Raw genomic sequence first — 14,918 nt, 5'->3', positions numbered from 1 at the left:
GCCTTTAATTCCATGAACCTGTTGCTAAAGGCATTTATGTTAGTAATCATTCCATCAATTGGAAAAGTTTGTTTTCTTTGTGTTCTTTCTACTTGCCAGTTGGTTATTTGGCTTGTTTCACCTCCGAGTTAGAATGTCAATATGTGAGTTGGCTGAATTGGCAACAATATTGGTATCATTTCAGTGAACAGTCAGAATTTGAATTTTATTCAAGGCTTTGAGCCTAATAGATTTTGACCCCTCTGTACATGTGCTATGGGCATACTATTTAAAATTGTTTTGATAAAATTTCCATTTCTTGGCTTTCAGTTAATTCACAATTTGATATTTTTTATATCTTCATTGATAAAAATTGAGCAAAATTCACAGTGACCTATCACTATTGGGCATTTATTTCGACACAGTACTGCCTCAGTCCCCCAACCCATAAGTGTATTGTTTTCTGGGAACTACAGATGATATCGCATTATCACATTAAGTCCAACTTAGATTCATTGAGTAATTTGTTCATTCACAGGTATGATAAAGCAAGGGTTTATCAGAGTAAAAAGAGGGGATAATTCATTTTTGTTGTATGCTGTCAAGTCATATCTGATTTATGAGGACCCTAAGGCAAACCAATCACAAGATTTGCTGAGAGACTATGACTTGCCCAAGGTCATCCAGGACTGAAAAATGCCCTTTGTAGTTCATGGGTCACACATTTTTCCACACCTGCTTTACCCATAGAGGGGATAGTAAGCTGCTAGTAAGTATCACATATCCAGGGCACGAAATATATATATTTTATTTAAATGAGTATTTGTTTTACTGAAATATAGATTTTTGGAAGCCAAACAACTGCAATATTTGTGAAAAAAATATTTCAACAAAAATTAATAAGACATGCCACTGACTGTTATCTTTTATTATTTGCCTTAGATCTGGAGTATGAAACAAGATAATTGTGTCCACGATCTACAAGCACACAACAAAGAAATTTATACTATCAAATGGAGTCCTACGGGGCCAGGAACAAACAACCCAAACGCCAATCTTATGTTAGCAAGGTAATTTTGACCTTCAGTCTTTTTCCATGTGAAGAAGAGACAGCTGAACCAGGTGTTTCGTTCTTGTAGCTTTGCACACAAGTCCTCCAGGCTCCTCTTAGAAGAATAGCTCTCCAGGCTACGTGTCCTTCGTGGTGTCCACAGATCAAGATGCCCTATGCCTTTCCCCAAAGCATTGCTGTTGTACATTTAGTAGTGTGCATAAACTACGTATTTGTCAACTAAATCAAGCATATTCAGATACATAGGCAGTGCTGTTCACACATCACTTGATGTATTGGAACAAAACTTGGCATTGCGTCCCTGAACTTTTGGAGATTGGTCCTATCTTCTTTTCTTTTTTTAAGTCTCAATCAAATGTTTTCTTGTTTTCCAAAATTTACAATTTTGTCTTAATGTTGTTTTATAGCAATGATATTGAATGCATTTTATCTAGTTAATTGGTTTTATAATTTTATTGTATAATTTCATTAGTGTGTGTGTGTTGTGTACACATTTGGCTTGTCATATCCACGGATTCTATATCCACAAATTCTATCAACTACAACTCCAATATCTCCCCCCCCCCCCCACAAAAAAATCTAAAAGACAAACTTAGATTTTTGCTAATTTATATAAAGAAGGAAACTTACTACAACATTGTATATAATGGGATTTGAGCTTCCATGCATTTTGGTGACCATGCTAGAAGGGAGTCTTGGAACAAAACTCCAGCATGTGAGTTTTACATTCATGTATTTGATTTTTTTTAATCGTGTGAGAAGCGACTTGAAAAACTGCAAGTCGCTTCTGATATGATAAAATTGGCCGCCTGCAGGGATTTTGCCCAGGGGATGCCCTGGATGTGTTACTATCCCGTGGGAGACTTCTTTCATGTCTCCGCATGGGAAGCTGGAGCTGACAAACGGGAGCTCACCCCATTTCTTGAACCATTGACCTTCAGGTCAGCAATTCACTGTGGTTCCATGGATTTGATTATTTGCGAATTTCATTAAAATGTTCTCTCTAAAAATCTCTAGGTCCTTCAGTGCAAAGTTATGGTCAACTTCTACCAGAAGTTGACCATAGAATTGTGCTGGAGAACCTACAAATGACTAGAGATGCATTCTCTCTAAGAACCTCTAGGTCGGTGGTTCTCAACCTGTGGGTCCCCAGGTATTTTGGCCTACAACTCCCAGAAATCCCAGCCGGTTTACCAAGTGTTAGGATTTCTGAGACTTGGAGACAAAAGCATCTTGAAACCCACAGGTTGAGAACCACTGAGATAGGTCATTCAGCACAACTCTAAGGTCAGTGTGTGCCAAAAGTTTTACAATAAGCTTGCACTGACAGACCTAGAAATTTTTAGACAGAACATGTTAAACAAATCTTTGAATAATCAAATATGTCAAACCCGCAGATGTGGAAGATTAACTCTATAATATTGCAATGTGTAGATGTGTGCATGCAAATGGCAATACATAAAATAATTATCTTTTCTTCTTCTCTTTTCTTCCATGGCAGTGCATCCTTCGATTCTACGGTTAGATTATGGGATGTAGACAGAGGCATCTGCATCCACACCTTGACGAAACATCAAGAACCTGTGTACAGTGTAGCTTTCAGTCCTGATGGCAGGTACCTGGCCAGTGGCTCTTTCGACAAATGTGTACACATCTGGAATACACAGGTATGTCTGCCTAGGCACCAGTTTCTTAATGCTATTTTAAATGCACCGGGTAGCTGTGTTTACCATAAAGCAAAAATATGTACTGTGGGAATAGCTTTTTTAAGTCAGCCAAATGGCACATAAACTTAATGGTAGCTGGGTTGTTGTAGGTTTTTTTGGGCTATATGGGCATGGTCTAGAGGCATTCTCTCCTGACGGTTTCGCCTGCATCTATGGCAAGCATCCGCAGAGGTAGTGAGGATGGTAGCTTTTGAGACCCACTGTTTTTTCCTTCAAAAGCTAGCATGGTTTTTTAGTCTATGAAAGCCTGTGCAACCCATTTCTTTCTCTCAGTCTTAAAGGGGCCAATTGTGTACATGCCATTCATGTAAGTGGTGCCCTTGTCAGCATGTTCAAGACTTCAACTAATTATTTAAGATTTGAAAAATAATTTTTACTTGCACATTAAATTTCCCTCATTATTTTTGAGTGTGTAGTTATAATAATCATCACCATACTTTTATTTCTTACTCACCTTTCCTTGTGACTCAAGGCGGGTAGGTAAAACACATAAACATTGTAAAGATTCTCTAAATATACATATTGAAAAATATTTCTATAAAATATATATTAACATACACAGAACAGAGATTAAAACACATAGAAAAGCAACTGATGCAACTGATAAATAAATAAACAATGCTAAATTGCTATTTTCTCTTCAACCTTGTTTTCTTTAGACGGGTGCTCTAGTGCATAGTTACCGGGGAACAGGAGGCATTTTTGAGGTTTGCTGGAATGCAGCAGGAGACAAAGTTGGAGCAAGTGCTTCAGATGGTTCAGTAAGTAGATTGGAATGCTATAACATGTTTGTTTCTATTGTAATAGACCACCCTGAGATACCCAAGTGGACCTTATATGCATGTGCAATTCAACACTATACAGTATGTTTGAGCTATTTATCTCCAGACAAACTGGAGTGGAAAAGATAAGTTGGATTCACCCAGAACTTCATCAGAAAGGAAGAAATTACATTTCAACGAATGATTCATTTTAGTAAACAGACCAGCAGCCAGAAGCAAGGAGAAACCTTTTTATTCTTGATAGCCAGGGTTTTGTGAGAATCCGTTTTCATTGAAAGGATCCACCCAGAAAGGATCAAACAAAACCAAACAGTAATTTTCGAAGTAATATCAAACATATTTCAAAGCCAAATCTTTAGAGCAGAGACAAGAGTTAAAATTAATCATCTATGGGCTACAAGGGAGTAGAGAAACTATAATTAAATGCACAGGTGTGGTCATGTATTGTATTTTTTTTAAAATGGTGAAACCTGGGGAAAGTGACTCTTTTGAACTGTTATCTCCCCAAAATGGACTTCTTATGGCCAGGAGGAGGTTGCTGTTTCTATCTTGCAGTTCTGTTGCTGCAGTTAGCTGACAGCAGTCATCTCCATCAGTCTTCTAGAGCAAATAAAGGACTAATAAAAATCTAAGAAAGATGTTTATGGGCATGACTATAATCCTATGCATCATTGTGTAACAGCTTCTGAATTAGCGATGATTACTTCTGACTACATATATTCAGTATTTAACACACATTGAACGGTAACAAAAAAAAATTGTCAACCCGTGAAAATGCAGTGTTTACATTTATCATTAAAAGCTCGTGTTTCCAAATTGCTAGTATAAAGTATGAGTTCCATCAAAGAAAAGGAAAGAAATAGTTTGTTAGATTGCCCAGCTAATCATTAGTTGTTAGATTAATTTCTTTATCCGTACTCTCTGTGCCTTGGGTAAGGAAAATACAATCTGGATCACCAAGATATGGTTATATTATCCCACATAGCTGGTGACATTGGAGGAAATTTCAGAAGAAGAAAAAATCAAACTTGTTTGAGGGTTTGGCTCTCCAAGGTTTTCAGTGATCCAGTGTAATCTTAGGTTTTTGTACTCCTGAACATACCTAATCTTTATTTGGCTGGTTGGGGTAGTGGTTTTATTTATCGTGTCAGGAGCAAGCCAAACAGTTGTATTGCATTTTTAACAAACAAACAAAACACAAAGTTTGCAAGCTTGGTAGTTGATTAAATGTCCTTTGACCAGTATCTGGCCACTTGGAGTGCCTCTGGTGTTACTATAAGAAGGTCCTCCATTGTGCATGTAGCAGGGCTCAGGTTGCATCGCAGCAGATGGTCTGTTGTTTGCTCTTCTCCACACTCGCTTGTCGTGGGGTAGTGGTGAGGAATATTCTCTTCTCTTTTTATCCTGCAGATTTTTGTATTTCTACAGACTAAAGTTGTTGTTGTTATTATTGCTGTTGTACTCTTCTTTATGTCTTCTTTATGTCTCCCAAAGAAAACAGATTAACACAATTTAAAATATACAAATATAAACATTGAATCAAGGTTAAATATAAACATTTTTAAATTCCCGTTAAAAACCATTAAAACATGTTCAAAGTTTAAAAATGTGCTGAGATATCCCTCCTGTTTCTTAGTTTTTTGTTTAGTTAGCTGCCAATACCCATCACATATGTTTTCTTTTTGGAGAAATGGGTATTTTGCAATGAAAATAGGATAACAAATCTATAACACCCTTACAGTTTGCCAATATCTGTATCTTGGACATAACCCGCATCTACAAATGTGGATCCTATCATGCTAGCCACAGTTACCAGAACTCACTGGGGCAATGGTTCCCAACTTTTTATTACCAGGGACCACTAGAACAGGGACCACTGTCCAGCATTAGTACCAAAGGGGTGACAAATCAGTTTTTGGTCAAGTTTAGATACAATTGGGTTATTTGGGAAGCTGATTCAGAAAATTGCATTGGATAGACCACATCAGCTCTAGTATCTGATATAGAACTTATATCATCCAGGAGTTGCCATCTGCTCACCAACAGAAAACCATATTTAATAATCTAGAGCTGATGTGGTAGTAGTAATCTTTCATGGGTGGTTAGCCTCTTCCCCCCTGACATTGCCTCGGCACTATAAGAGGGTTTCACAAGACCAATAGCTCTTGTTGCTGCGTGTTTTTGAGGCACTGGTGCAGTAATGGTGAGGCCGCAGACCATATTTTCGTTCTTGCAGACCACTTGTGGTCCATGGACCACAGGTTGGGAACCACTGAACGAGGAGCTTCTCTTTCATTGCATTTCTCCAATTGTTTTATAAAGACTTGGGTGGGTGGGTGTGTGTGCACATCTTGTGCGCGTACGTTTCTGAACATCTCAACTTTCCCCCTTTTCTCCTCTTGTCTTTACAGGTTTGTGTACTAGACCTACGGAAATAGCGCTACTAGTTGGAAGCCATGGACCGACTATGAATGTGTACATAGCCAAAATGACTGTCCCCTTGACCCATGTACTGCTATAGTCCCAATTGAACCATGGCCAGTCCACTACAGCCAAACCTGAAAGAATTATATACATATACTGAATATTAAAAAAGCAACGCAAATGATTACACCCTGAAGAAGATGACAGAGTTTTGTCACAGCTTGTGAAGCCTGTTCACCAAGTGCTGGAATCTGCTGTGCCCCCCAAAAATAATATGTAAGCATTCTGGATATGGGGGGAAATAACAGGACAAGAGAGAAACCTAACTGTATATGAGCAGCCCATTGAGTTCACCGTAACTGGGGAAACTACATATGGCTGCCTTTCTCCCCACTCCTCCTCAACTTCACCCTTCTTAAAGTTTTGAAAGATTGGGTTTTTTTCTTCCTCCTCCTCTTCCTTTTCGGCTTTCTTTCTCAGTAGGTGATGAGCAATTTTTGTGTACAGGGAAAATGGACTTGCATACTCTTTCGACAGTGATTTGTTCCTTGTTCCTTCCCACCACCTTGTTTTTTAGTTTTTCTTGCTGCACAAAGCAAAGAGTGTGAATCTGTTTGGTGATGATGGAGTTTTTTGTCATTCAGAATGGTGCCTGTTTTGGGGAGAGAGAGGAAATCCTTTTACATCAGTTCTTTTGAACTCATCGTTTTTTTAAAGATCTTGGCATCTGTTGTGGATTATGTACTCACAATTTAGACGGGGAGGGAGGAGGACAAGCAGAATTTTAGCAACATTACGTCCGACATTCCTTTGCATTTTGAGATCCAGTAGTTTTAAGAGCTCACAGAAGAAAAGTAGATTTTTTTGGACTGTGACTGTTCCAAAAAAGCAGAAATTCCTTACTGTAGATCATTTCTGCCACAAGTAATCACAAAGATCTTAAGACCATGTTATAAAGACTTGATTTTTGGAACATACACAGTGCTAGAACCAGATTTATGGTTATCATGGATTGGATTTTAAGAACCTGTGCATAAAGAGCTCACTGTACATAATTCCTGATCTATACCTCTTGGCACAAGGAAAGAGCTTTGCAAACTTGCTTTTTTTGGATTACATGTTCCAGAATCTCCTATCCAGCATGTCTATTGGCCACTGCAATTCTGGGAGTTGTAGTAGTACAAGTGAGCTTTTCCAGGCTCTGCTCAAGGTGTCGGTCTTCATTCAGGAGGCTTCCTCCATTGCATGTACATTCCAGAAATCAGCATAGGACTATAGAAACGAGAATTGGATCCCCCTTTCCTTTGGAAACATAATTGCATACAAAACAGCGGAGAAAGGAAATTGGTTCATCTTAACATTCATCTGGGCCAGTGTTTTTCCGCTATAACTTCTGTGAGAGTTTTGCCCATTCTTAGTCTAGTATAACGAAAAAACAAGTTGAAAATGTTTTGATTTTTGGGTGTGTGTGTGTTTTTTTAATCTTTTGTACAACAACAACAAAATATTTTGACATCTATTTTGCTGCCACTTCTGGAATGAGACAGGTTTATTCTGTTAAGGTACTCATTCACTGGAAACTTTCTCTGTTGAAAACATATTGACATAAACAGCGTTAAAGAGCATTGTGTTGGTGTGAAGTTCCCGGTGAATCATTCCCCCCTTATTTTGGAAGTGAACAGAAAAGAGCGAAGTGGGGGAGCATGGGGGAAGCTGGCCACAAAGGACTTGCTTTAAGTCTGTTTTCATCCTGAGCAATTGACCTTCCATAAAGGAAAATTATGTCTTCTGCTAATTTCGCCCTGGTGCTCCTGTCTCATAATTTTTGTATATGCTTGTGATATTTCCTCCCATTGCAACACACCCACATTTAGGATGAATGGTAGCTGCTATTGTTTTTATGATAGTGGAAGAATTATGATCACTACTCCAATGTGTTTTGTTTCTAATAGCAGATACTGCTTCTCCTTTCTTCACTGCGACATACACTTCTAACACGTTGAGATAGACATAATACCCGAAGCAGTGTCTTTGTAAGGGTATACCATGGAGACAGATGTTTACCAGTACACCAACTCCCAATCTTCTCCTCAACAGATAGTCAGGGTTTTTAGTATTTCACTCAGTTTCAACTTCAGTTGAGAGGTTTAAACTCCAAACACTGCAAAGATCTCAATTTGTGTATGACCACCAGAATTGTAGTAATATACTACACAAGGCCAAGATTACAATCCTTGGAATATATGTGTGTCCCAGCCCTATTTCTCCAGGGAGAATGACAACAAATAAAAAATCCCCTAAAGAAACAACTCCCCCCCCCCCCGCCCCCAGTCAGGGCTGTCTTTGAAATGCATAAAGTTCCCCAAAAGAAAAGGAAAGCCTTGGAAATAGCAGCCCCATGTTATGTTTTCTGTCCTCCACTAGTCCCATAATATCTCTTCCAACTTTAGCCTTGCTCTGATGACCTTACATTGCACATTTCCCCACTCTTCATCTTTGGCAAGCAGGCATGTTCATTATCGCCTTGTGCAACTAAGCAAGACCCCTGAGTAAGTAATATGGCAGTAGATCGAGAAAGGGCAGAGGGCATCTCACTTGCAGAATTGCCAGTTTCAGCACCAGGTCTGCTTTCTAGGTAGTACACAGCCCCAACTTTTATGTTTCATGTGTAGAGTGAACTTGCCCAGAGAATGAAAATGGCTTGCTTTTTAAAAAAAAATCAAGATAAACTCTTTTAGCATTGATTTCGGCCACGTCTATGTGCACATGCACAGAACCACATTTTGAAGCGAGTAGAGTTCAGTTTTACAAGGCACAGCAGTTGTTTACTTTTAATAAGCAGTCAGTTATTATTACTGGGATATGATACTCTTATACACAGCATTGTGAGAAATCAAACAAAAATTGTATACTCCTAAAAGCAGTCATGTGATACGGCTCTGTACTAGCTGTCGGTAGAGTTTCGAGAATAGGCTGAAGAGGTTCAGGATAATTTCCCTGTGAATTACAGTATGTAAGAAACTTAACCTGTTCAGTATCTGGCACTTGAATAATCTTGCTTTTTATTGTTGGAGGTCCAGGACTGTGGCTGACCTCTGTCATTGTTAAAATAATTAAAAGTTTTAAGAAAATGTAAAAAAATAATCTGTGCAATAATTTTAAACTGTGCTCCCAGAAATAGACACAAAAAGTGTTTGTGGGGGATTTTTATTTTGAATATATTTAAACAGCATTTTCTTTTCCTTTAGCAACACAAATGTCAATTGCACTGAACTTAAATCTTTAAAAAAAAAGTCAGAGGTGATTCTTGATAGTACTTTTGTATTTTGATATGGGACAGTCTGTTCGTTTTTCATACAAGCTCTTGAACAGATGTTTTAGTGGACTTTAAAAAGTGTAAAAACAAACAAGAGGTGGTGTTGAAACCATTTTTGACACAGCTGCAAGATTCCACAGCAACGTTCACATTTCTGGTTATTGCAACTGTTTTGTTGTTTTGTTTTGAGTTGTTTTTTTAAAAAAAATGATTCTAGCCATTTAAGTATGATATAGCATGTAGACATTATTGTGGCTTCATAATCACCAAATCCTGGGCTGATTTCCCTTCTCAATCCCATCCCCATTTTTTTTTCCTTTTAACACAATTTGAGACTGTTCATTTTATAACCGAGATTATCAGTTAGTCTCTCTCTCTCTTCAAATAATCTGCACTTGATTCTAAACTTAAAAGCCATGGCATTAGGCAAGAGGGTGCTTTCTTGCTTTCTATGCTAGGACCAGACTTCTGTGCCCTAGATTTACCTGTACAGCCCCATTGCAATCATCCACTAGAGCATAGGATTCTAGCCTTTGCCGACACTGCAGACAATGGCATTTAGCAGATATGTTTGAATTGTGGGGCTTTTCTAGGTGTTGCTGTCTTCATAGTCTGCTGCTTGAAGAAGAAGTCCACATCTAGTGTTTGCATAAATTGGCTGCTCAGAGTGCAAACCCTGATCAATCATGTCTTCTTTGCTGCTGTCCTTTGTCAGTGTGCCACCGTGTTGTCCTGCTTCTAAACCAGCTTCGTTTTCAACTTCAGGGTGGAGCCACATAATGCAAACATAATTGTGGGTTTTTTAAGACCACATCAACTGAAGAAGCTTCTCAGAAGTGCCAACTGCGCTTCTGAGACGTGGTGGGTCTCTCTTCCATTGTCATGGCTATCCTTTCATCCTCTGCAGATAAGAGCTACATATGACGGAGCTCTTCTTAGCACTGTTGTCCACTCATAAAGCTAATGCAGGCATGATGGCCTTAAGGATGGAAGGCCTGCTTGGACTTTCTCCTATCTATTGAGCCAACCCTGCAGAAGCCATTTTTAACCTTTGTCTAATAGCTAGGTTCCAAGAGAGAGAGAGATAGAAACAGGCCCAACTAGAGAAAAAGAAAAGATGTTTCTCTTGCTCAAGCTTATAGCATCATGTACATGCTGGGCATCTCCCAAACAAGCAGATGTTTTCGAATACATATGTCCTTTACATGACAATGTATAATTCTGCTCTGACAGGACTTGTGCTCCTATCATTGTTTGGAAAAGTCCAAAAATAAGACTGGAAGAAGATTCAAAATTAGTTTCAGCTGGTGGCCCAAGTGCCTGTGAGGTCCTGAATCTACTCCTGTTCAAGATATTAAGTGCTTTGGAGGAGAGGAAAAGGTTGGACATATCCTGTAACACCTGGAATGGATTTGCCAGCTCCCTGATCACAGTGTCATGGTTGGCATGTTATGAAACTTCATGACAGGATGAAAAATATCACAGATCTTGATTATAAGGCACATATTCTTGCAGTTGGGAGTTATTTATTTGTATTAAGAGAGTTGGAATATGGTTTTTGAGATTTGTTGTGTGCAGAAAGAAAGGTGTGTTGGACGATGTCAAAAGGCACCATGGGCAAGGCTTGGAAACTCTTGCTGGAGTGATTTTGTGGTCCTGTTTTTGCAACGAGCTCCAAGTGACTTTGGTGCAGAGCAGGTGAGGCTGTGGCTAAGACTTCCATCTGCAGTTGCATGTAGTCCATCCTGAATCTCTTACTGTTTCAATGAAAACAACCATGTTTATTGGTTACTGAGTATTTTAAGCTTATTAATGGGATTGGCAATGCTAACCCTATTTCTGTAAGGTTTCACTATACCTATTTTAAGTTAAGAAAAAGACCCCTCCCTGGATGATTTAGGGAGCCAGGAGTGGGAGGAATTTATAGCATTTAGCGGACACACTCACATCCACAGAAAAATACAAATCAAATGGAGACATATTTGTTTATTTTTGTTGGAAACTAGAAGCAAGTGAAAAAGACCAAAGATTTGTAATTTTCTACACTGGTAGGCCATTTGAAAATAAATGAGTAGCTTTGCATTTCCTTTTAGGTTTGGGAGCAAAAACGTGTAATTTTTATGCATTTAAATGTTTTCGCTATTGCAGCCGATACATGGGTACAATGAATAATTTTCCGAAAGTGGAAGAATCCAGCATTGCAAAATGGCATTGGTTTTGTTGTTTTAAAGAAAGAGATAGATGACTTGAATCACAATATTTCTATTAGGAAAGTCTCGTTGATTATTAATTTCCAGCAGGAGCGCAGGACACTTAGATCTCTACCTAAAATATAGTTGAGGGATCTCTTCATACATTTTAAAACGTCACAAAGTTCAGACTGTAATAAGATTTAAAAAGCAAAAAAATCTGTGATGACTAGGCAAGAAAATCTGGAAAGTTGGTTGTCTTCGGGTTTGGCTCGGAAATTGATACTAGTCTTGGTAGAAAGGGGGCAGCATTGTGGCACATGGACACAGTTACATGGATAATACATATGGTGGATTCAAAACAGAACATGGGCATACATGTAACACACTAGTTTTGTCCTAAAGAATCTCATGACTATTTAATTCCATGGTAGTTTCTAACTTCTTTCCCCCATCTATACGGCTGATGACAATTATATTGGCAGAAGCGATGGTATAACTTTGCAAATAAATTGTGTGTTCGGGGTTGCAACAAAAAAAGGGCATCTGCTTTGTGAGTTTATGGCTAAAAGAGTCATTGAAGGGTTCTGTAACATGAGCTGAACTAAGAGAGCAGAAAAGAGTGGCTAGATGGTCATCGAGGATAGGACAGCAGCAAAGGCGTTGATATCAAAAATCCTTGACCCTACTAGTATTAAGGAAAATGTGATTTTTTTCCAGGCTTCTCTGGAATATGCTCTATTCATATTTTACGTGGAAAGCCCAGACAGGCACAGGTTCTCTTAACTTCAGGTGTCAATGATCGTCCACTAGTCATTGTGACAAATCCTGAATCTTTGTAATTTCCCAATGTCTAGATCGATAAATAAAAGCATAGTGGGGTTTATTTTCATTTTTTACATTTCTGGATAAATTCAGGAAATTGATCTGTTTTGTTGTTGCTTCTCCTTGTGTGCTTTTGCAATCTTGTTTCTTGACAGGCTGCGATAAGCAAAACAGTCGCTTACAATACGAAAGTAATCTCTCTCTCTCTCTTTTCCTTCTTCCTTTTCTTTCCCGACTTTGACATTGTAGTTGTAAAAAAAGGTTCCGATTTGGAGTTGCAAATCTTTTGGGTCTACTTCTGTGAGCCTACCTATAGCACTGGATAAAAAAGTCTACATCATTTCTTCAGTTATATATCCAGTTAAATTACAAAATGTTGTACAAGTGTAAAACCAGCCCATGTGACCGTTATTTTTTTTTCTTTTTTACTTGTTCAGAAATACTTTTTATTGTTCAGTTTTCATGATTTACTGTCTAAAGAAGACTGCTATAGATGTTCTATACTGTCCTGGACCCATGTTAATTACACCTTTTATGATGTACTTTGGTTCCACATCACAATGATTTTGTCCCCCAACCCAAAAAGCCCCTTTCTTAATCTCTTTCTAGGCACATTTTTTTTCTGTTGCAGTTTTCCCTTTGCATTGTATTGCTCTGACAAGTGTAATTTGAATCAGATCTGAAAGAGGTCCAGAATAAAATATATTTTGATACGATGTTGGCTGCATAGTCTCTTTAAAGATCAGTTCTATTATTTTATCTGTGGAACTTTCGCTGCAATACACACAAAACCGCTGCTCTACATCTTCAAACTGACTACTTGAAAAGGACTTTTATACAGAGTTTCAACCAGGTTACGTTTGGAAGGAGATTGAATTTGCCAATATGCAGAAATCAAGACCTTCTATTTTATGAATTGGCATTTTCTAGGTCCCAGCTAGCAGAACATGCTACCTAAAGCACTCAATGTTTATACAAAGAAATTGGGGTACCAGAAAAATTTTATTTTTCACATGGATACCCAGTGTTTGTAGTAATAACATTCAAAATACCAAGCAGGGATTGCAGTGATGTTGGTACCAGAAAGGTAAGTGAGAAGCCTACAAGGAGATTAGAAGCAAGAAAGAGCATGTCCATCAAAAATTAAAATTTGACCTTAGGGAAAAGAGGTTTTGTTATTGCTCGCAAAGTGAAGGTGTGACACAGAACTACATACTTAGTTTTATATTTTGTTGGCATATTTGCCAATAAACTTTATTTTCCAGTAAACTGCAGACTTTGCAATTAACATTTTAAAAGCCTTTGTTCCACCCATCCTGCTACTCAGAACTCTCTCTGTCTTTGCAAGCAACCATTTTTTAACTTTCCTGATTAAACAAACAAAAAAAGACATGGCTGTGTGTGTTGGTAGAATCTGATAGATAGCTGGTCTGCTGTCACACAGGTGCCTGGATGGGTGTTTAATGTGCATTAGAACACAGTGGCTGTGTCCCAGTACCTACACAATGTTTGCTGATGTTTCAATTGCTTTATTGAAATTTGACTCCCCGCCCTTGCTCTGTCACTAAAATCTGTGGCATGATTCTGTTTTCATTGATGGTTTTTGTTGAGCACAGTTATTCTGTCCAGTATGATTCTTTGTTGTGAACTTTTATTTTTGCTGATATAGATATGAATATTGTTATCAACATCTTCTATTTATGATGACTGGATTGACCTTGAAAGAGCTGGGAATTGTGATGGCCGACAGGGAGCTCTGGTGTGGGCTGGTCCATGAGGTCATGAAGAATTGGAAACGACTGAACGAATGAACAACAGCAACTTTTATGATGAACAAAAAATACATTACAAATTGTGTATTTCTTCCCCAAAATGCTTGAGACCAGAAGTAGTTTGAATTAGAATCATAGAATCAAAGAGTTAGAAGAGACCTCATGGGCCATCCAGTCCAACCCCCTGCCAAGAAGCAGGAATATTGCATTCAAATCACCCCTGACAGATGGCCATCCAGCCTCTGTTTAAAAGCTTCCAAAGAAGGAGCCTCCACCACACTCCGGGGCAGAGAGTTGCACTGCTGAACGGCTCTCACAGTCAGGAAGTTCTTCCTCATGTTTAGATGGAATCTCCTCTCTTGTAGTTTGAAGCCATTGTTCCGCATCCTCTCACATATTTATACATGGCTATCATATCTCCTCTCAGCCTTCTCTTCTTCAGGCTAAACATGCCCAGCTCGTTAAGCCGCTCCTCATAGGGCTTGTTCTCCAGACCTTTTATCATTTTAGTCGCTCTCCTCTGGATGCATTCCAGCTTGTCAATATCTCTCTCAGATTACTGCCCCCCCCCCCCAAGATTTTAGAATACCTGTATCTTGGAGAGGTCATAGAGATGTGGCCAAATCTAACCACGAAATCTGTTTCACAACAGCTTTATACACATAGCCTGAAAGTAATTATGTACAATATTATGTAATCATTGTGTGCATGGAATAAAATTTGTGTACACTGAGCTACCAGAAGGCAAAAGTGTCACTATCTCATCCATCCATGTGGATTTTAGAGGATTTTAGCATTCCAGATAAGGAAAACTCAACTTGTATTACTTTGA

General features: G+C 38.6%; 1 protein-coding gene across 4 annotated transcripts in view; it reads left to right on the top strand.

Annotated features, from left to right (window-relative positions):
- The window catches only part of TBL1XR1 (TBL1X/Y related 1), a 218,870-nt gene extending 205,840 nt beyond the window's left edge, over window positions 1-13,030 (top strand). For all 4 annotated transcript variants that reach the window (XM_060767487.2, XM_060767489.2, XM_060767488.2 and 1 more), the window contains 4 exons: window positions 922-1,049; window positions 2,553-2,718; window positions 3,438-3,539; window positions 5,972-13,030. In XM_060767487.2, coding sequence (XP_060623470.1) covers window positions 922-1,049; window positions 2,553-2,718; window positions 3,438-3,539; window positions 5,972-5,998 — 423 coding nt within the window. In that variant the 3' untranslated portion in view covers window positions 5,999-13,030. The remainder of the gene's footprint in view (window positions 1-921; window positions 1,050-2,552; window positions 2,719-3,437; window positions 3,540-5,971) is intronic.
- The last annotated feature ends 1,888 nt before the right edge of the window (window positions 13,031-14,918 follow it).

This window comes from Anolis sagrei, chromosome 3 (assembly GCF_037176765.1).
Source record: "Anolis sagrei isolate rAnoSag1 chromosome 3, rAnoSag1.mat, whole genome shotgun sequence".
Classification (NCBI taxonomy): Eukaryota; Metazoa; Chordata; class Lepidosauria; order Squamata; family Dactyloidae; genus Anolis; species Anolis sagrei.
The sequence above is the reverse complement of the archived record's forward strand: the minus strand, read 5'-3'. Positions and strand labels throughout refer to the sequence as shown.